This window comes from Ictalurus furcatus, chromosome 3, assembly GCF_023375685.1.
Source record: "Ictalurus furcatus strain D&B chromosome 3, Billie_1.0, whole genome shotgun sequence".
NCBI lineage: Eukaryota > Metazoa > Chordata > Actinopteri > Siluriformes > Ictaluridae > Ictalurus > Ictalurus furcatus.
Genome location: NC_071257.1, coordinates 22,750,965 through 22,774,842, shown reverse-complemented (window position 1 = coordinate 22,774,842; position 23,878 = coordinate 22,750,965). Strand labels below are relative to the sequence as shown.

At 36.5% G+C, this 23,878-nt stretch overlaps 1 protein-coding gene across 1 annotated transcript; it reads left to right on the top strand.

Moving 5' to 3' along the window:
• Nucleotides 1–617: 617 nt before the first annotated feature.
• On the top strand, nucleotides 618–22,260 carry chuk (component of inhibitor of nuclear factor kappa B kinase complex). The gene is made up of 22 exons (XM_053621543.1): nucleotides 618–1,118; nucleotides 1,414–1,518; nucleotides 2,085–2,179; nucleotides 4,300–4,417; nucleotides 4,544–4,613; nucleotides 4,715–4,803; nucleotides 4,900–4,989; nucleotides 6,234–6,358; nucleotides 11,251–11,358; nucleotides 11,458–11,593; nucleotides 11,710–11,904; nucleotides 11,994–12,096; nucleotides 12,370–12,493; nucleotides 12,591–12,742; nucleotides 12,919–12,980; nucleotides 13,104–13,213; nucleotides 13,294–13,343; nucleotides 15,320–15,428; nucleotides 17,893–18,040; nucleotides 18,190–18,311; nucleotides 18,399–18,498; nucleotides 21,208–22,260. The coding sequence occupies exons 2-22, from the start codon at nucleotides 1,414–1,416 to the stop codon at nucleotides 21,265–21,267; spliced, it is 2,271 nt and encodes a 756-aa protein (XP_053477518.1). The 5' UTR covers nucleotides 618–1,118; the 3' UTR covers nucleotides 21,268–22,260.
• Nucleotides 22,261–23,878: the final 1,618 nt, after the last annotated feature.

Here is a 23,878-nt window from a genome sequence, read left to right as displayed (position 1 = left end):
TTCGTGGCTGGTTATAGCATTATTTTTTGCAGTGATTACACTATTAACGATGTTCATGAAAAGTCCGTGTCAAGATGGCTTCCTTTGGGTTACTTTGTTCATTTATATTTTATTGGCTACTAGCTACTGTTCTGAGAAACAGGATTCATTCCTTTTCCCCGGTATAAGGTGTAATTTCCGCCATATTAATCATTTCAGTGGGAGTGTCTCAAAGTTGTTGTTTTTTTTGTTTGGTTGTTTTTTTATTATTATTTTTTGTATATCGTACACATATTAATGTTATTCATTTGGTCAGATTGCTTGAAGGAGGAAGTGTGTCTGTGTAACAGGGTGAACAAGAGATTGAACATAATAATAATTTCATGATTTTACACAAAACAATGCAACCTTTATTTCTAACTGAAGATGAGTGAACTTCAGTGGTGTTAATGCGTACACACCAAATATACGGAAATGTGTTCAGGCGACATACACAAACATGGTGTTTTAGGATTAAAAACACAGCTTCTAATGGGCTCTGTAACTCGGCGATCTGGCCACTGATCTGGCTTCAGTTTATCTTCTTCTACGGTGGTGCGTAAAGCCGTTATTTTGTGTAGGCAAACTGATCTCAAATCAGCTACAACGTTAACTTAAGCGTACGATTACAGTACGCATGCGCACTACACTTGTTTCGATTTCGACTGGAGTACTAACGTTAGCTAGGTAGCTTATATGTGCTGTGGTTGTCAGCAGCGCGTAGTAGAGTGTTCTTTGTTTTCCGTATTAATTTATACTTACTTTGTGATTAATCTTCACCTTAAAGGGCTTTTCTTTTACAAATGGTGTCATGGGAAGTTGACCTCGCTAGCTAGGTCGCCTGTTGTAGTTAGCATCATTGCTAATTGATTGGCTGCGGGGCGTAACATCAAGTTGTTTACGTATAGCTATCTAAGCCAGCTAGTTGTTTCTCAAGTTATCCTTTTGAGGACTCGCTGTATGATCAAAAATGAAATGGATATCGTAGTTATTTTCTATGAAACAACACCTTCAGTTCTCAAGTTCTTCAAATCTCGGCATTACATTGGGCTGGTTCTATCAAGCTAGCAACATAGACTGGTAACTCAAGCTTAGCAAAGGTGAGTTCATGTTAGCTAACGTTGGCTAGCTAGCAATGACAGTAAGCCTAAAACATTGAAAGGATAATGCTTGGTGATCGCTAATGTGTGATAATTACTTTGTTGTTGGTAACATGTCATGTAACTAAACATGTAGTTAAAATGAGCTAGCTGCAATGATTGTTGCACCTTAAAATCACTCTATACAGAGCATCTGATATATGCAGCTTTTCCAACTTTGACTGGTTTTGCGATAAAGGCTGAAATGTGTGCTTTCTCACAACAATAAGAGATGATTTCTTTGTGCTATGAATAGATGGAGAAACCTCCTTTCAAACAGACTCAATGCTGTGGAGCTTGGGCAATGAAAGAGAGATTGGGAACCGGAGGCTTTGGTCATGTCTATCTGTATCAGCATCAGGTAATGATGTCATTTAGATTTGATTTATTTGCTTGTTTTGACTGTTCCTTTCCCTTCAACATTGAACTAAACTCTGTCTAATTCTAGTGGTGTATTGCTTTCAGTTTTTCTTTATTTGATAAGATCTGTGCTCTGTGTTAATCTGATCCTGAGGTCTTCTTAGTGAACGACTGCCTACCAGCTTCTGTTGTATTTTATGAGAAATATCAGAGGCAGAGATATATATATATATATATATATATATATATATATATATATATATATATATTTTTTTTTTAAGCATTTTGTGTCTATAAGATCTGCGCTGTGTCTCAACAGCATACATAGTCCCATCAATGGATGGAAACAGAACATTTCTAATCAATCTTATCTCATGTTTCAGGACAGCATAAGCCCCAGTAATGATATTGTGTATTGGATCTGTACATCCCTAATTCTTTTCTTAATCATTTATGATGCCGTTTTGTTGTGCCAGGTTACAAAACAGAGCGCTTTGTCTTTGTTTTGTATAAACATCTGAGCAAAGCTGTTAAAATAAATGATTTGTGCGTTTGTGTTTTATACAGGAAACATCTGAGAAAATTGCTGTGAAACTCTGTCGGCTTGAACTCAACGCAAGGAACAAAGACAGATGGAGTCGAGAGATCCAGATAATGAAAAAGTATATATATAATATACATGACCAGTCAAAAGTTTAAACACACTCATTAGAATAATAATAAAGTCATCATTTTAACTGAAATCCAGAGAAAACATCTGAACAGCACGGCTTTGAGTATACTCTCATCATTCACTTTAATAGGAACACCTGTAGAGCTCATTTATGCAGTTATCCAATAAGCCAAATCTACCATCAAACAATCTTTTTATAATATAAAAGTATAATTGATATTATAAATCCTGACCTACTTGTCTTACAATGCAACATAGTGACATTGCAGTTGTTTGATTGGTTGTCACTACAAAATAAATGTATTAAAAATTTTAGATTTTAATTGTGCCAATATTGTCACGCTAAAGCCATATTACTGCCAAAGCCATCATCTCATGCCTGCTCTGCAACGTGAGAAAATTGAGGCAGTAGATGCAGTGTACTCTCAGTATGATGAGTGATTCTCAGTATGCCTTGTGTAACTATTTCTAAATCAGATGTGGTTGATGATCATACAAATGATTATTTTAACTAGAAGCTGGGTTATGTGAAGAAAGAATTTCACTGTAATGTAATAAACACTAACGGTCAAAAGTTTAGACACACTCATTCTTTATTTTTATATTTTTCAAATTTTAGAATAATAATAATAAAGTCATCAAAACTCTGGAATAACACAAATGGAAATATGGGAATTATGTTCTGATAAAAGATCCAAAATAAATCTAAATAATTTAGTATTGTAGCACAAAGTAGATACCCTTTTTGCCTAGAATTTCCAGAAATGTATTCTTGGCATTTTCTCAACTGATTTCTTGAGAAATCTCCCTGAAATGCATTTAAAGGAGTTCCCACCTATGCTGGACACTTACTGGCTGCTTTTTGGAATATTTCACTCCATGTCATCCATTTAAAAAATATTTATTTGTAAATAAAATGTTAGTTTTCTAATGAAAGAAATGAATATGTTGGCACAATCATATTTTTGTCTACAACACCGATTTCAAACATTTAATCATACATCTTCAGATCAAAAGATTTTTTTAGATCATGAGAAACATTTCAGTCGAGTGTCTCCAAACTTTTGACCGTGTGTGTGTATATAACAAATAAAAATAAATAAAAGAGATGCACCAATACTAAATTTCTCAGCCAATTTGATAGCCGATTATTCAGCGTGATATCGGCCGATACCGATACCGTTAGTCTCACATTTATACCTTCTTTTAAATTAATAATAATGAATTCCACAATTCTGAAGGAAATGAAAATAAAAACTTTATTCTCTCAATTTCAACAAGTTGTTTCACAGTAACTGGACTCATAAACAAAAAACACATTAAATTAACATTAGCACATGAACTAAATTCTGAAGATTAAAGTAAGATATCTTAACTTATTGAATGTTATTCATTCATATTAACATTGACTGAATTCTAAAAATCCTCCTGTTAGTCTCACATTCACTCATCACAAACACAAGCATTTCTACTTCATCATTGAACATCTAACTGGTAATATATAATCTTTTTTATATATTAACGTTAACTGGATATGAAATACACTACTAATATATTTTTCTGTGCAGTACATACTCTTTGTCAATTCATCTTCATTTAAATCTTTCAATGGTGTACTGGCGCTTTAAATCAGTGCGAGCAGCTCTAGACGCGCAGTAAAATAACGAAACTGCTGATGCGTCCGGTGTAAAATGTTAGCAGTATAGAGATTACAAACTGCAGTTTTGTCATCATTCCACACAAGCGACTTCATCTTTACACACAGTATGAAATCGATGTGTTTTCCCACCCTCTTTTGATTGACAGGATATAATCAGCCCTGATCATCGCATGTTTTTAAACTATTGGCCGATGGCGTGAAAAATTGCCTTTATACATCACTGCACCTCTAATATTTATATGTGTGTGTGTGTGTATATGTGTGTGTATATATATATATATATATATATATATATATATATATATATATATATATAGAGAGAGAGAGAGAGAGAGAGAGAGAGAGGGAGACATATTTAGATATATTATATATACTTGATGATATATATTAGAACTGTAATGCTGATTAGTTTTTGAAACACATTTTTAGTACTGAATTTCTCTTGGTAGGTTGAACCACCTGAATGTAGTGACAGCAAGGGATGTACCTGAAGAGATGGAACACATTGCCTTGAATGACTTGCCTCTTTTAGCCATGGAGTACTGTTCCAGGGGAGACCTTCGTAAGGTGCCCTAATGCATTATTTTATTTTGCTTCTCTTATCTATAGTGCTCCAGTTTATTATAATCAACCTTGGAAAAGGTATCTCTTTTTTTCTATTATTATATCTTATCCCTCTTTTTATTATTGTAGTTATTAAGCAAACCTGAGAATTGCTGTGGACTAAAAGAAAGCGAGGTGCTATCTTTACTCAATGATGTCGGTAATGTATTACCTTTCAGACGGCACCTTCCATGTTTTGCAGTATCATAGTTTATTATTTCAATTTGTGTGGTGCTAAAGTCATTATATTGGTATTAACAGGTTCGGGAATTCAGTATCTTCATGCAAACAAAATCATTCACAGAGACTTAAAACCAGAGAATATAGTACTTCAGGAAATCAACGGAAAGGTATCTCTCTTTTTTTTGTTGTTGTTTTTTTGGTTTTTTTATTTGTATATGTAAACATCTACAAAATGTTCTTATTCTGGGTATTTGTGTTTTTAGCTTGTTCACAAGATAATAGACCTGGGCTATGCAAAAGATCTGGATCAAGGGAGCCTTTGCACATCGTTTGTGGGCACTCTGCAGTATCTGGTGAGTCCTTCATAGTGTATTATGACTAGGGATGTCCCTGAAACCTGGTTCAGACCTGAAACGCGCTACATATTGTTAAATTTGGTGTATAGATAAGGACTGATGTGTATGGATCTGCTGCTGGCTCTTTAGATTATTTATTTATTTATTTATTTATTTTTATTTTTTTACATTTACACTTACTTTTACAGCATTTAGCAGATGCCGTTACCCATAGTGACTTACAGAAGGGCTTTGTGGTCTCCATTAAAGACATATCCACAAGTTAGTCAGTCCGTACAGGATTTCGCAGAATTTTTTTTTTTTATTGTTGCGACCAAAAGTGTTTTGCGGTGGTAAGTGTTTGAAATTTGTGATGCAATTTGCAATATTTTTTTTTTTTGCAGAAAACTACTTGAATCGGCAAAATTGCAATTACACGTAATTGTTTTGCATATTTTTGCAGCAGTGTTTGATGATAAAAGAGGCCTTTTAGCTGTATTCACATGAACCGAAGAGGGATTTGGCTGAATACAGCTTGTGATGATGTCACATGACATGCCTTAGCTCAAATTAGAAAAATTGCAAGCTCCTCCGAATATTGCAGCATTTGGTTGGTTTTGCGTTAATTTATGCGATCGCAAACTCATGAAATCCTCGAGGGACTGGTTAGTTAAATAGAATACCATCAAGTTAAACCCTTGTTTTTTTCCATTATTTGCTTAAAAAACTTGGAGAAAAATGTGCTAATAATGGAATGTTAGTTTTACTAGGCTAATAGCAAATTGTTTTATTTCTATATGTTGTTTCTATTGTTTATATTTCTGTCTTATCTATCTATCTAATATATATATATATATATATATATATATATATATAAAAATATATAAAAATATATATGTGTGTGTGTATATCTATCTATCTATATATATATATATATATATATATATATATATATATATATATATATATATACATATATATATATATATATAAAAACATATTACATACCACAGGAGTAGATGTGGAATATTTGAAAGTATTTTTCCTTATGTAACTTAAACAAGGCCATGCTGATTCTGTTCCCTCTAAATTCTGTTTGTTTATTTATTTATCTATTTATTTTATACAAAATAATGAGTAGTGATAAAGTATTGAACCTATAAGCAGAATTAAATTGAGCCGTTGTATCAACACAATCCTTTCTAAAAGCAGTGACATTTTAGAGAGCTACTGGTTTAACAGTTACATCTGGTTTGTTTCAGGCCCCAGAGTTATTCGAGAGCAAACCCTACACAGTCACTGTGGACTACTGGAGCTTTGGCACAATGATTTTCGAGTGTAGTTGTGGTTTTCGTCCATTTCTACATAACCTGCAACCTGTGCAATGGTATGTGGCAACTTCAGCCCATGACAGTTAAATTCTCACACACTTCAGTTTAAGACTCAAACATTCCTCTTTTCTGTAATGTAGTCGTGTCACTTACCCATGTTGTGTCTGGGATGCTGATATTGCTCATATTGCCAGGATGTTATGTAAGGAATTAAAAGCAGGGCCTTGCTTCTTGTCAGGGCCACATTACACTGCCCCGTTGTTTGGTATTTCCACATGTTTGAAAGTGTCTTCTAGAACAGCAATTTGCCAATGATTATGCAGTTTTATTAATGAATGACTGAAATTTTTTAACCTGTTTATAATTTACTGTTGTGGACGTCTGTGAAATAAGTTAGCATCACCCATCACTTACCTTATAGCAGCTATAAACAGTTGTTCATTGACCATTGTTGAATTGTTACTTTGAAACCACATAACATAAATTCATCTGCTCTCAAGATTTTCTGTGTTACAAAAGGTAAAGAAACAGCACAGGGGAGCAAGGGTGTGTAGACTTTTTATATCCAATATATGCTGTACCAATATTATTGTTATAATATACCAGCATGTCAGGGGTTCCTAAATGTGTTGTGCAATCAACCCCATAGAGACATTTAGAATTTTCTGCGACTCCAAGCTTTGTCCATCCTGCATTTTTCTAAGATTCCAAATTTATAATATACGACTGCTGTAACATTTTAATATTTTATGATGTCAGTAACATACATATGTTTAAAGTAAGTGATGAAAAACCAAAGGGATATTCCTCGCACAGACTTACCACTGTAGTGAGAAGCATTGTGTTGCTATAGGAAAATCCAAACCAGGGTGGTGCGTTACAGAAGGAGATGAAGCAGCCTGGTTTATACTTGGTTTTGCATGTACGTGCAGAAACGGCGGTAAAGCCAGGGTCATTAATATTCACACACACGCTGTGTATCTTATGTACCAGAAGACTTAAAACTGACACTCGGTAGATGGCAGATCAGAGGAAAAAACATCCCTGTCCATGAGGTCTCTAAGTCAAACTGTAAAATGTTTGGTGATTTTTATGCACGGGAACGTTAAATACACAGATGAGCTCTCTCTCTTAAAACCTTCTACTGTCCTCATGATTGTTGTTATGGGCTGAGTCCCAAATCGAAAATTTGATTTTACATTCAAAGGTTTTTACTAATATAGAAAATCCAAACGACTAGTACTCAAAACAGACCTTTCGATAGGTTTCAAGGCAACATAAGAGGTCTTCGAAATTCATAGATTAACTGTAATAGGATAACCTGTTAATATTAGTACTCAGTAACTAGTACATATGTATGCAATTTGAGACACAACACTAGTTTGTTTAGCAGAGGTTTGCTGAAGAAGCCGCCTTTATTTGTCACATATACACTACCGGTCTAAAGTTTGGAGACACTCGACTGAAATGTTTCTCATGATCTTAAAAACCTTTTGATCCATTTGATGTATGATTAAATGTTTGAAATCGGTGTTGTAGACAAAAATATAATTGTGCCAACATATTCATTTCTTCAAAACTAACATTTCATTTACAAATAAATATTTTTTAAATGAATGACTTGGAGTGAAATATTCCGAAAAGCAGCCAATAAGTGTCCAGCATAGATGGGAACTCCTTTAATACAGTTTAAAAAGCATCTCCGGGGAATTCCTCAAGAAATCGGTTGAGTAAATGCCAAGAATACGTTTCTGAAAATTCTAGGCAAAAAGGGTGTCTACTTTATGCTACAATACTAAATTATTTAGATTTATTTTGAATCTTTTATCAGAAAATAATTCCCATATTTCCATTTGTGTTATTCCAGAGTTTTGATGACTTTATTATTATTATTCTAAAATGTGAAAAAAAATAAAAATAAAGAATAAGAATGAGTGTGTTTAAACTTTTGACCGTTAGTGTATATTACATTACAGTGAAATTCTTTCTTCACATAACCCAGCTTCTAGTTAAAATAATCATCTTTATGATCATCAACCACATCTGATTTCGAAATATTTACACAAGCCATATTGAGAATCAGGGTGTGAATGATATATAAATTTCCCATCAGTTCCTTAATGGTCCTCTTTCTTTAGAAGCATGGCATGCTACATACACTGAAGTACACTGCATCTACTGCCTCAATTTTCTCATGTTGCAGAGCACTATGTTGCATTGTAAGACAAGTAGTTCAGGATTTATAACATCAATTATACTTTTATATTATAAAAAGATAGGTTTCCCTATTAAAGTGGATGATGAGAGTATACACAAAGTGGTGCTGTTCAGAAGTTTTCTCTGGATTTTAGTTAGAACTGAAAATGACTAAGTATACACCAGGGTTGTAAAGAGTGGTTATTAGAGTTACTATAGACTTCCTGTCAGTGAGTGTATATGTTATACCAATATAAACTCTAAACTATCACCCATCAGCCAATCTAATCCAATCAGCCAATCATGTGGCAACAGCGCAATGCCAAAAATCATGCAGATACAGGTCAAGATTTTCAGTTAGTGTGGACATCTGTTTTGAGTATTTCATAAACTGCTGATCTCCTTGGAATTATGAACACAGTAGTCTCTAGAGTTTACACAGAACGGTGTGAGAAACAAAAAAACATCCTGTGAGCAGAGGGTCTGCAGGCTGACACACATTTATCTCTAACTTTAGAGATCAGAGGAGAATGACCAGACTGGTTTGAGCTGACAGGAATTCTAAATTTAGCACTCATTACAACTGTTGTGTGCAGAAAAGCATCAAACCTTAAAGTGGAAAGGCTACAACAGCAGTCTTCTGACTTCAATTGTCCCATTTTGATGAGCCTGTGCCCATTTTAGCCTCAGATTCGTGTTCTTGTCTGGCAAGTGGCACCCGGTGTGGTATTCTGCAGTTGTAGCCCATGCACCTTAAGGTTAGATGTTTTGTCCATGCTGAGATGCTTGTCTGCTCTGCATAGTCGTAAATGTGATCATATGAGTTACTATATCCTTCCTGGTAGCTCAAACCAATACGACCATTTTCCTCTGACCTCTCCTATCAGCAAGGTTTTTCCACCCACAGAGCTGTCGCTTATTGAGTGCTTTTTGTTTTTCGCACCATTCTGTGAAAACTCGAGAGATTGTTGTGTTTGAAAATCCCAGGAGATCAGCAGTTTCTGAAATACTCAAACCAGCCCTTCTGGTACCATGACCATGCTAAGGTTAAAGTCACAGAAATCACACTTTTTGCTCATTCTCATATTTGATGCGAATGTTAACTGAAGCGCTTGATCTATATCTGCATATCTGCAGTTGTGTTCTGCATTGCTCTGCTTCCACTTTGGCTGATTGGATAACTGTACAAGTGAGCAGGTGTACAGGTGGTGTTATTAAAGTGGATGGTAAGTGTATACTCTAAGCCGGGCTGTTCTGAAGTTTTTATCTGGTTTTCAGCTAGAACTGAAAATTCTAAAGTATACATGTATTGCACCAATATACCAATACATGATTAACAAGATGATAAATAACCACATCCTATTTAGAGGCAGTTAAACAAAACCTACTGAGAAACAGGATGTGTTTGACAAACCAGATAAAACTGGCCTGAAAACATACTACACATACTTAAGAACACTGTAGCTACATCCTAATTTATTTTAATATTACAACGTTAAATGTACCCATTCAGTACAGATTTTAGGAATATATTCTATGCAACTGTGAACATATCTGCAAAATTATACGCATCTAAATAAGTGATCAAAGATCTGATGTATGAAAGGTCATTCTTATGTGGTATGATTTAGAAATGGTTCTGTGTGTAGTTTGTTTGTTGAGTACAATATAATACAATATGATTCAGTATTGTACAAACAGTCAAAGTGTACGCCTGGGGGAATGTGAGGACATTAAATTGATAATGTTTCACAGAATATAACATTAATAAAAGAAGTTGTAGTAACTATGAAGTATTAGACTTTACTGATACACATATCAATTCAGCCTTAATTTGCTTCCCAGTTACTGTTTGACACACACCATTCCAAATTGGTGCAAACATTGTATTTTAAATAAAGGGACCTGGTCATTGATTTGAATCGGTGAAAGCATGCACTAATAACTCCTTTGTGCATCTTTGTTAGTGATGCACCGAAAGGAAAATTCAGGGTGCACTTGGCCGAAAACCAAAAATATTTTTAAAAAACCCATTTTAAACTAGATTTTTTATTTAATTGTTTTAATATTAGACTTTTTAATTCATTTCATTCGTGAATTTAATGAATCTGAATTGGAAACACTACAAACCAATAAATTGATCACACTTATTGAAATGAACACACCAAAACAAAAACGATATTAAATATATTATTCTTCATTCAGTTCTGTAACAATCAAATTTAACAGATTTTTTTTCTTAATCCAGTTATACAAATAATGTAATGTTAACTATTATGATCTGCACAACAGCAGTTAAGTAATGAATTTAGCAGCTCTAGACTAGCATCTTGCAAAACACGGAAAGGCAGAGTGCCTCTATTCTGTTGTTGTTTTGTTGTACTCTTCATATTGAACGGGACGTCGTGTTTTCAGGTGGTGTTTCAAACTTGTCATGGAAAAGTGCTTTGGCAGCGTACCCCCTCTTGAAATTTCTGCAGAACAAGCACTGCACACGGCCAATTTGATGTGTTTATCAGAAACGCTATATTTCCAAACCACTGACATGACCACCCTTTGCCGTGTAGCGCTGTGATAACCATCAACTAGATTAAATGTGAAATCTGAGTGCTGAGCACCGAGGGGCGGGGCAGGCATGGCGGCATATATTTTCGCCTCATATTTTCTGCCTTTTTTACTCTTTCGGCCATAAAACCAAAATTTCTGTACATCCCTAGTCATTGTAGTCACCCTTGTTATCATTGTGCTCTAGGACAAGCAAAGTACGTAACAAAGGCCCAAAGGACATCATGGCTGTAGAAGATATGAATGGAGAAGTCAGATTTTCAAGTCATCTTCCTTACCCCAATAATCTCAGCAGGTAACAATATGCCAAACCAGTGTGCTAAACATCTTTCAGCTGGATGGCCATGATCCTAAGAGACTAACTGAGTTTATGTATAATGCTCTCTACCATTAGCACATTGTTGGAGCCTTTGGAGTGTTTGCTACAGTTGATGCTTAAGTGGGATCCAGTTCAGAGGGGAGGAATAATACACCCTGATACTAAACAACCACAGTGCTTCGCACAACTTGATCAAATACTGAACATGAAGGTCAGTTGTTCAGACTCCAGTGACTACACAAAACTCCTGCATGTGTGCTGTGTTGTATAATTAGTGAGTGTTGCCAGTAGATGGCTCTCTTCGACTACTGTATGTGTTTGTTGTAGGTCGTGCACATCTTGAACATGACCACAACTGGGGTTCATTCTTTCCGTCTGAGCCCTGAGGAGACCCTTCACTCCTTGCAGCAGAGCATCGAGAATATGACAAAAATTGAACAAGGGAATCAAGAGCTTCTGCAGGAGACGGGAGTCATGCTGGATCCGAGAAAGCCTGCAGCACAATGTGTTCTGGATGGAGTTGTAAGAGAGTTCTAGGATTTTCTGTTTTGTTTTTTTATGTGGCTTGAATCTCTAATCTGATTTATTCCTTTTTCACCTTTGGGTATCAGCGAGGATGGGACAGCTACATAGTATATCTGTTTGATAAGAGCCTAACCAAGTACACTGGACCATTTACTGCCAGGCCTCTTCCAGAGAGCGTGAACTTCATTGGTGTGTATATCCAGAAATTTTGATAATTGCTATTTTGCAGAATGTGGAATGATTATTTCATTTTATTCTCTTTGTTGTTTGTTGTGGAATTAACAAAGTTCAAATCAAAATGATTTTGAAAAAGTAAAATAATACAAGGGGAAAATTTGTCAAACTGTTTTCACCTTTATTTTGATGTCTTTTCTTAACATGAATTCATTGTATGAGCTTTTGTCAATATGTCATAAGACCCATGTTTTCTCTTGTTATTGTCTCTTTATTTATCATTTTCAGTACGTGAGACCAAGACCCAGCTGCCCTTGAATGCCCTTAAGAAAGTTTGGGGTGAGGCAGTGAGCTACATCTGTGGCCTCAGGGAGGACTACAGTCGCCTTTTCCAGGGCCAAAGAGCTGCCATGTATGTCAAATATAGAATAATGTTACATAACCGGTAAATTAAGGTTTATGTTACCTTCTCAGGCTTTTGTCTCATGTTCGTGTGTACTTTTCTGTAGGTTGAGCCTTCTTCGGTACAACACCAACCTCACTAGATACAAGAATCTGATGTTTTCATGTTCACAGCAGTTAAAAGCCAAGCTTGATTTCTTTAAGAGTAGTATCCAGTATGATCTGGAGAAGTACAGTGATCAGATGCAATACGGAATATGTAAGTCCGAGAATTACTTATTTTTTTTTATTTCCCTTGAAAGGCCACGTCAATTATTTTATCTTTCAGTTTATTTCTTTGGATATTTTTATCTTTGTAGTTATACTTGGTGCAATGTATTGTCCAGAAAAAAAGTAAATAAAGCATGATCTAAAAGGTTTACTTATTCTGTGTAGCTTCTGAAAAGATGCTCAAGGCATGGCAGGAAAACGAAGAGAAAGCTGCTGCATTTGGACAGGTATATTTATAAATTAGATCTAAATTCTTAAACTATGTTTAGACATAATAAGAGCAGGTGAGCAATGACTTTTTCTATAGTTGGAGCAGCTGCAATGACAGATGATTTGTACATTTTTTAAAGGTTGCAGAGATTGGCCATCTAGATGAAGAGATTATGGCCTTGCACTCTGAGATTGTGGAGCTTCAGAGAAGTCCTTATGCCCGGCGCCAAGGAGATGTCATGGAGCAGCTGTAAATATTCTTTTGCATTTGTCCAGTTATAAACTTGTCTTTTTTTTTTTTAACTTAACATTACGTTCATTTCGTTCTAGTGAGGAGAAAGCCATTGAACTCTACAAACAGCTGAAAGCAAAATGCAAAAGTAAGTTGTATTATGAATAACCTTGAATATAATCTGTTTATTGACAAACCACAGATTAAAAGGTGTGATGTGGGAGATCTGGTAAGGATTTTGATTCAAGAGGAGTGCTTTAATAAGATGTTTGATACAGTGCTCTCCACTAATATTGGCACCTTTGGTAAATATGAGCAAAGAAAGGTGTTGTTTAACCTGTTGATCTTTTGTTAAAAAAAATTCACAAAAATACTCTGCTCTCATGGGTATCAAACAATTGCAAACACAACACAGGTTTATATATATAAAAAATCTTTGTTAAATCTATATGTGCCACAATTATTGCCACCCCTATGAATTCATATGAGAAAAATATTTATCCCATTCATATTTTACTTTTTTTTTAAGTACACTTGGGTGATTGGGAACAGGAAATTGTTCAGCCATTACTTCCTGTTTCACAGGGGTATAAATATGAGGTAACACACAGGCCAAATTCCCTTAGTCATTCATAACAATGTGTAAGACCAAGGAATACAGCTGTGATGTGCGACAAAATGGGAAGTGGCTATAAGAAAATAGCACAAGCATTGAAAATGCCCATTTCCATCATCAGGGCAATAATTAAGAACCTCCAGTCAACTGGAAATGTTATAATTCAACTTGGAATTGGACATGTGTGTATATTGTCTCAGTGCACTGTAAAGAGGATGGTTCGAGTGGCCAAAAAATCTCCAAGGATCACAGCTGGAGAACTGCAGAAGTTAGGGGTCAGAAAGTCTCAAAAACTATGATCCAAAGTCACCTACATCTTCACAAGTTGTTTGGAAAGGTTTCAAGACAAAAGCCTCTACTCTCATCCAAAAGCAATCTCAAGAGTCTTCAGTTTGCCAGACACTACTGGAACTTCAAATAGGATCAGGTTCTAAGGTCAGATGAAACCAAAATAGAACTTTTTGGAAATAAACACCAGAGGTGGTTTTGGCGCACACAGAGAGCTAGCCATATGGGAAAGTACCTCATGTCCCCAGTTAAATATGGTGGTGGGTCTTTAATGCTTTGGGTCTGTTTTTCTGCCAGAGGACCGGGACATTTTGTTAGGATACATGGCATCATGGACTCTATCAAATAACAACAGATATTAAATGAAAACCTGACTGCCTCTGCCAGAAAGCTTAAAATGTGCCGTGGATGGATCTTCCAGCAGGACACTGATCCAAAACATACATCAAAATCAACATAAAAAATGGTTTTCTGACCACAAAATCAGGTCCTGCCATGGCCATCCCAGTCCCCTGACTAGAAACCAATAGAAAACCTGTGGGGTGAACTGAAGAGGAGAGTCCACCAGCGTGAACCTCGAAATTTGAAGGATCTGAAGAGATTCTGTATGGAGGAATGGTCTTGGATCCTTTGCCATGTATTTTCCAAACTCATCAGGCATTATAGTAGAATACTCAGAGCTGTTAGGGAGGTAGCACAAAGTATTGACTAAAAGGGTGCCAATAATTGTGGCACACATATATATTTATCAAAGATTTGTTTTGGATAAACCTGTGTTGTGTTTGCGATTGTTTGATATCCATATGAGCAGAGTATTTTTGTGATTTTTTTTTTTCACAAAAGGTTAAACAATAAAGACAATTTTTCACACCCTTCTTTGCTCATATTTACCAAGGGTGCCAATATTAGTGGAGGGCACTGTAATTGTATAGAACATTAGGTAGATGGGATGGTTTGTAAAGGGTATAACTTCTGGGAAGCTGCCTCAAAACTACACAAATGACCCATGTTTAATACTAATTGGTGCTACTGTGCAGTGATACAAATTCTGTGATATATTTCTCATTGAAATAGGAATATCTTCAAAACACATTTTATGAGAATATTGGCGTCCCAGTCATTGCGTCGCAATGTCAAGAGATTTGTACAAAAAACAAATGTAAAATGCCCATTTTCATTTCATGGGCACTTTGTAACTGTTTTATTCATGTTCTCCACAGTGAATGACTCTCAACATGGCTACAGTGACAGTTCTGAGATGGTGAAAGTAATTGTTCAGACTGTACAGAATCAAGACAAAGTATTGAAGGATCTCTATGCACATCTCAGGTAAAGAATTAAAGCCATTGTTAAGATGAAACAAAAACAGCCTGACCGTTACCTTATTGCTTTTGCTCAGTTTCTACGTCAGTGTTTGTAAAGGTTTACTGTCATCCAGATTGCGTTCAGTGTCTCTTGGTGAAATGTTCTGGTGTCTAGACTAAATGACTCAATTCTGCAGATGTTCCACTATTCATCCTGTAAGCAGCAACATCTCTACTGAAAAGCAGGCAATTCCCAGTGTTTAAACACAATGTGTGAGTCACACTTGTAAACCTCTTTGGTTTAAGGGGAATCACAAGGGGAATTCCAATTCTGCATGCACTTTTGTTATGGGCGTCATCCTGTTTTCATTGTTTTTATGTTCTGGTTGCATCTGACGACTTAGGACAACATACAGTGCGTTTACATGGACAACAATAATCCACTCTTACCCCGATTAAGACCATACTTTGATTAAGAAACTACCGTGTAAACAGCAATTTTTAATTACCTTAATCTAATTAAGGTCATACTCGAAGTAAGCAATAATCGAATTAAGACAGGTGGAGTACTCCTGTTTTAGTTGCATTATGGACGTGTATTACAGACATGTAAACACCTTAATCACGTTATGAACGTCGTGTGAGAGTTTTCACCGCATTTTGCGACAGGACACGATCACACACGGCAGTTTTACGTTTTACGGCGAACAAGAGAGTTCGGCTGCGTCCCAAACCGCATACTTGCCTACTATAGGTCTGTAGTGGGGAAAAATACATGTATCTCGGCTACTATATATATGGGACGCAGCCCACGGCTTCAAGCAGTTGTCTATTAGCACGTATAGCATGACAAATAATTAACTGCACTTAAAGCGTTCGTAAAAAAATTAAATAAAAACACCCAAAACTGTATACGGTACCATAACGAAGAAGAACTGTATGTTGATACGTGAAATTCTGGAGGGACGTCGGACGGCGTGGCACGTGACGTAATGACACGGGCTGTTAATCTAATTATATTCTAAAACATGTAAAACGGGAACATGACAGGAATATTCTAAAAGCGACTCATGTAAACACCTTAATCACATTATTATCTTACTCAGAGTAAGGTCAATAATTAGATTACTGCTGTCCATGTAAACGTAGTCATAGTCTCATTTTGTGTCCAGCTTTAATCCACAGACTTGTTCACAACACTATAGGTGTCTTATGGTACCATATCAGTGTTTACCTGCATACCAACTTCAGTGGCAATCAAAACTGAAAGGAAAAGATTAGATCAGGATGGCACCACAGGAAACAAAATAAAACTCAATACAGAACAGTTTTTTTTTTTGTTCGTGTTGAAGCCATGTGTAAATGCTACCAAACACAGTAATGATTTATGTAGATAGAAAATGGGAGTACAATGGGATTACTTGAATTTTTCCCACATTTTTGAAAAATATCTTCAAGGGAGCAGGATTGTACCATGGTTAAAAAAAATAAACCTTTGGAGGTGGAAGCCAAACGTGTGAACTCCATGGACATTAAGTGCACACAAGATGTCACAAAAGACAACAAATTGTCCCTGTTTATATTGGTTTGACATTTTACCATAAACCAACATACACAAATGAATGTTTTCTATATGACTCACATGACCTGTGATCAGAGCACTAAACCACTGAGCTGAGAATGGACCAGCTCTGAGTGCATGGACAAACTGAGCCTTTGTAAAAGAGCAGGCAGATTCCACATGAACACCAGACTAATGATCTGAAAAAGGTAGTCTGCACAAAACACTCTGACGGTGATCTAAAAAGTCGAAGGATCAGACAACTGATATATTCTGACAGTTTCTCAGAAAATTGACAAATCATCTTTATAATGGAATAAAAAGTCCAGATACTAATGTTTAGTAGTATGAAACATTTAACATTCATACACTATGTGGCCAAAAGTTTGTGGACACCTGACCATCACACCCATTGGTACATGTTGAACATCTCATTCCAGATTTAGTCCCCCCTGTGCTGCTATAATAATCTCCACACTTCTCTGAAGGCTTTCCATTAGATTTTGGAGTGTGGCTGTGGAAATTCATCCATTCAGCCACAAGAGCATTAGTGAGATCAGGCACTGATGCTGGGCAAGAAGGCCTGGATGCAGTCGTCATTCCAGTTCATCCCAAAGGTGTTCAGTGGGGTTGAGGCCAGAGCCCTGTGCAGGCCACTTGAGTTCTTTCACACCTACCTTGGCAGATCTTCATGGACCTCGTTTTGTCCACAGGGGCATTGTCGTGCTGGAACAGGTTTGGGCTCAAGCCCTTTGTTCCAGTGAAAGGAAATATTAATGCTACAGCAAACAGAGACATTCTATACAATTGTGTGCTTCCAACAGTATGGTGAAGACCCACATGTGTGGGTGTGATGGTCAGGTGTCCACAAACTTTTGGCCATATAGTGTATTAACAGCTTGTAACTCATTTGTTTCTTTTTTGCCAGTAAAATTCTGCAGAGCAAACAGAAGATTATTGAATTGTTCCCGAAGATTGAAAAAACTCTAGAGAACATTAAGGAGGCAGATGGCACTGTTATGCAGATGCAGATGAAGCGACAGAGGGAATTCTGGCACTTACTGAAGATTGCATGTGTGAGTATTGCAGTTTAACTGATTTCATACAAATTGAGTCACTGACAGATTATGCAAACAACTCCTCATATTACATATCTGTAAGGCATGTTCAGCTGCTTCATAACAGTGCTGTGTTAAGTAAGTAAGGAATGTGTGTATTCTTGCAGGCGCAGAACACCACTCGTAGCCAGAGTGCAGATGTATCCTCTTCTCTCTCAGTCTGGCCTCAGCATCCTCAGCAGCCCTGCTCTCCACGCCTTCCCATGTCTCTTCCAGCTCCACATGACACGTAACTCCTCACTGCACACATTTCACTTAACGCAGAATGGCTGTGCTTTTTATTCCATAAGCAACTTTAAATCATTTTGTTTTCCAGTGAAACGCTTAACCAGCTTCTGGAGGAGAATCAGAAGTACTTAAGCCAGCTCACAAGTCTGCTGCAGGAGACAGCTGAGGAGAAATCAGAGAGTATAATGGTGAGTTCAAAATCTATAGTATGCTTTGTGTTCTAGGATGTATATGTAAATAGTAATTAGTGTTTGTCAAATTGTGAGTTAATGTGAGCGCACATTAAAGAAAGCATTTTGCAGTGGTATATTTAATGAAAGACTGGAGAAGCTGAAAGTGCACCTAACTATAATGCAAGCATTGTATTGCAAGCAATGTGCTAAAAATTGTTTGAACTACGGCTACACATGGCAACCTCATACATTTCCTTTTTAGTGAAGGAAATTTAGTAACACACTAAATGAGAGTTACTGTGCTGTGAAAAGTATTTGTCCCCATCCTGATTTCTTCTGTTTTTGTCTATATCTCATACTAAATAGTTTTAGATCTTCAAAAGAAATACAACATAACACAAAGGCAACCTGAGTAAACACACAATACAGTTTTTATTTATTTATTTTACTGAAGAGAAAAAAAATGTATCAATGTGAAAAACTAATTGTACCCTTAAACTTAAAATCTGGTTGTGCCACCTTTAGCAGCAATAACTGCAACCAAATATTTCCGATAACTGGAGATCAGTCTTTGACTTACTTATAGGACTAGGATTTACTCATATGCTTCGGATCATTTTCTTGCTGCATAATCCAGTTGTGCTTCAGTTTCAATTAATGGGCTGAAGGCCGGACATTCTCCTTTAGGATTTTCTGTTAGAGAGCAGAATTCATGTTTTCCTCAATTATTATAAGTTGCCCAGACCCTGATGTAGCAAAGCATCCCCACACCATCACACTTCCACCACCATGCTTGACCGTAGGTATGATGATCTTTTTGTGGAATTCTGTGTTTGGTTTATGCCAGATGTAATGGGACTCCTGTCTTCCAAACAGTTCCACTTTCAAATCACCAGTCCACAGGACATTCTTCCACAAGTTTTGACGATTATCAAGGTGTGTTTTGGCAAAATTCAGATGAGCCTTAATAGTGGGTTAGCAGTGGTTTTGCACCTGGCCACACTTCCATGGATGCCATTTTCGCCCAGTTTTATTGATGCAAGAGAGGCCTGTAGGTCCTTTGATGTTGTCCTTGGTTCTTTTGTGACTTGCCAGATGAGTAGTTGCTGAAATTTGGAAGGTTCACTATTGTGCCGAGTTTTTTCTATTTGGAGATATTGACTATGTTTACATGGACAGCAATAATCTAATTATTGACCTTAATCTAAGTAATGTAATAATGTGATTAAGGTGTTTACATGAGTCACTTTTAGAATACTCCTATCATGTACCCGTTTTACATGTTATAGATCATAATTAGATTAAGAGCCCGCATCATTACATCACCGCGCCATGCTGATCGACGTCACTCCAGAATTTCACGTATCAACATACAGTTCGTCTTCGTTATGGTACCGTATACAGTTTTGGGTGTTTTTATTTAATTTTTTACGAACGCTTTAAGTGCAGTTAATTATTTGTCATGCTGTACGTGCAAATAGACGACTGCTTGAAGCCGTGGGTGCGTCTCAAATCGCATACTTACCTACTGTATAGTAGCCGAGATACATGTATTTTTCCCCACTACAGGCCTATAGTAGGCAAGTATGCAGTTTGGGACACAGCCGAACTCTCTTGTTCGCCGTAAAACGTAAAACTGCCGTGTGTGATCGTGTCCTGTCGCAAAATGTGGTGAAAACTCTCACACGACGTTCATAATGTGATTAAGGTGTTTACATGTCTGTAATGCACGTCCATAATACGATTAAAACAGGAGTAATCCACCTGTCTTAATTTGATTAGAGCTTAATTAGATTATGACCATAATTAGATTAAGGTTGCTGTTTACATGGTAGTTTCTTAATCAAAGTATGGTCTTAATTAGATTAAGAGTGGATTATTGTTGTCCATGTAAACGCAGTCAATGATTCTCACTGTGGTTCTTTGGAGTCCCAGAGCCTTTGAAATAGTTTTGTAACCCTTCCCAGACTGATGTATTTCAATCACCTTCTTCCTCATCAATTCTGGAATTTCTTAAAATTTTTGGCATAGTGTGTTACTGGGTAAGACCTTTTAACCAGCTTCATGCTGTTGAAAAAGTTCTATTTAAGTGTTGATTTGATTGAACAGGGTTTGCAGTAATCAGGTCTGGTTGCGTCTAGTCCAGCTGAACCCCATTATGAATGCAGCTTCATAGATTTGGGGAATTATTAACTACGGGGGCAAATACATTTTCACACAGGCCCACTTGGTATTGGATAACTTTTTTGCTTCAATAAATAAAATTTTCATTTAAAAACTGTATTTTGTGTTTACTCAGGTTGCCTTTGTTTTATCTTAGATTTTGTTTTAATTTCTGAAACAATTTAGTATGAGATGTACACAAAAACAGAAGAAATCAGACAAAAGCAAATACTTTTTCACAGCACTGTACATGAAAGTTTGAAAAACAAGATCTAATCTGATCAGACTGTCTGAGGAAAACTCTAGTTTGCTACCCAGCAGGGTTCAGGCAAAGATAGACACTGTTTTAAAATACAATATTGTGATGGCATCATACAGAATAATAAAACCTTAGGCAATAATTGTGTTATGAAACGTGAATATTAGAATGTGTGTACTTTTGGAATATTGAAAACTGCTTTAGCAATGATCATGATCATTAATTAGACTGTTTATCATGTTGACAGGCTCTGGAAAACATTATCTCTGATGTAAGTCTGTGTTTGTTTCTGTTCTATACAGGATCAAGACTGGAGCTGGACTAAATATGAATCCTTGTTTGCAAAACTACAACCTTTATAAATTTTATTTATGTTATGCTAATCTTCACCTGATTGGATTTCTGTTGACACATATAGGTTTTCATCACAGTAATCTGTTTTATAGTGCTGTGGCAACATAATGACACATATTTAAAGATGTATTTTTAATTGGCCTAATGCCACCTTATACAAGCAAAGCTTATACAAAGCTGTTCTCAAACCAGGCCTCAGGGCATGCCAGACAGTCCAGGTTTTTTACTCTATCGATCATGCAACACAGGAATAGAGCTAGAAAATGTGTACTGTTCCAGAGGCCGTGAGTACTGGTTTGAGAACCACTGCTTTAAATACATAAGTATTTATTTATTACAAAGCAACTTAATCTACTCTGTATGGGCTGATTGTATGTGGATTTGGTGTCTTTCTATTGTTCAGCATCTGCACTTTAGGGGCTCACTGTGAATGTTGGATTTTTTCCGCCATGACAGAGCGTTGGACTGTAAAAGTCAGGAGTGATATTCTTGAAAGACAAAATTACTGAACGAAACAAGTCACAGAATTGAAACAACACAAATGGCAGAATCTAGCCCTGGAACGCTGTTTCTAATTTAAATCCTCCTCCTATCCATGAATTTAGCAGTTGTCCATGACAACAAGCCCATGACTGGCAAGTTGTTGTGTGGCTGTGGAGAAGGAAACTGAAGGTGCTGAAGTTATTTAAATTTTTGTTTTTGGTAAATGAAAGAAGTGTCATAGTGTCATCGGTGCAATGCCTGTAGGAAGGCCTGTTAAGTGTCAGTTTGGGGATGTAAGAACGTCACTATACGTCTTGGTTCTCTGTTGTTTTTGAGAATGTAGGATCTTCTTTTTGATAATCTACTCTGCACACAAGGTTGCCATTTTAAGAGTTCATTATGTTATTTCATCAGATAATGTTTGACACATACTGATAAGTTGTTCAATTTTCTTAACTGAAATGTTCTTGAGTTCACTGGTTTATTGTACATTGAAAATAAAAGTAATTAAAATGTTATTAGTGTCTTATTAGTGGCTGTTTTGAGGACAGACATACAGTATAACATTTACATTGCAGTAGATATGACATTAGGAAAAGATTGTTCATAGTAGTTTTAGAAGGGGACAAATGCATTAATAGCTTTTCTAGAAACCTGTCAAAATGATAAAGACAATGGTTTTTTAAACCTTCTTTATGTCTTTTAGAACCCTGTGAAACCCACAGTCAGTATGAAGCACATAAGTCTGGCAGAAATCTTTCAAGAGAGGAAGTACATTTCTACAAAATACTTCAGTGTATTTTTAACTTTTGGCTAATGGTAATGAAATGATAACCTTTTTTTTATTGTAAGATGTTTTATTATAAAAAGCATCTAAGAATTGTAAACTACTCCTGTCTGTCAAACTAAAAACTTGTAAATATAATGTGTTTTATGTTACGGAGATCTGCTATGAAACTATATGGCCAAATGTTTGTAGACACCTGACCATCACACCCATATGTTATTCTTCCCCAAAATACTGCCACAAATTTGGAAGCACACAATCGTATAGAAGGTCCTGCAAAGAATCCTGACCTCAACCCCACTGAACACCTTTGGGATGACCTGGAACACTGACTGCACACCAGACCTCCTCACATGACATCAGTGCCTGATCTCACTAATGCGCTTGTTGAATGAGCAAAAATCCCCACAGTCACGCTACACAATCTAATGGAAAGCCTTCCCAAAAGAGTGGAGGTTATTATAAAAGCAAAGAGACTAAATCTGGAATGGGATGTCCAAAAAGCTTGAGTGTTATGGTTAGGTGTCTACAAACATATGGCCATATAATGTAGTAAAATATACAGAAGAAAAAGGTCCAACAACTAAATCAGTGTATGGGTTTCCATGGGATAATAACACTGGTTTGTCACTTTCAGTATATCAGCCAGTGAGGGGCATGAGGATTTCCTTCAGGAAAAAGGGCCTCTGATTGTGGGCAGAAAAATAAAGGGTAAGTCCGAAATCGAGCACTAGTTTGTTCTACACACTTACTTATACTGACTTACTTTATAGCAGGGGTGTACAATCTTATCTGCAAAGGGCCAGTGTGGATACAGGTTTTCTTTTGTATCGAGCAGGAGCCACACCTAATTCCACCTGTTTACTTAGCTGAGCTTTGCGTTCAATAGACTCAGGTGTGGCTTCTGCTTGGTTGAATGAAAACCTACACCCACACCGGCCCTTTCCGGATAAGATTGGACACCCCTGCTTTATAGCATTCAAGTGAAAACTCTACAGACACTGCAGCAAAACTTTTCTCCCAGGGGCTAGTTATATTATAAATATTTTTAGTTTGTTTTTAGTACTAGTTTTTTTCCAGAGCCGGCTTTGAACGTTCGCCTAAAAGAGCTGACTCAAATAACCAACTAGTTTACAAACGACATTTTCCTTATTACACACTTCAGGTATAATATCACATCCGGGTACTATTCGCCTACTATTTAAGGAGCACTATGGATATGGAGTGGGACCGACCTTTCTCAAGAACCAGTTTTAAGCCAACAGTTTGAAGACAGTGACAGCAACCTCCACTCCACATTTCACACTTTCGCCTCCTTCTATCACACAGCCGAGAGTGTGTGCAGTCCA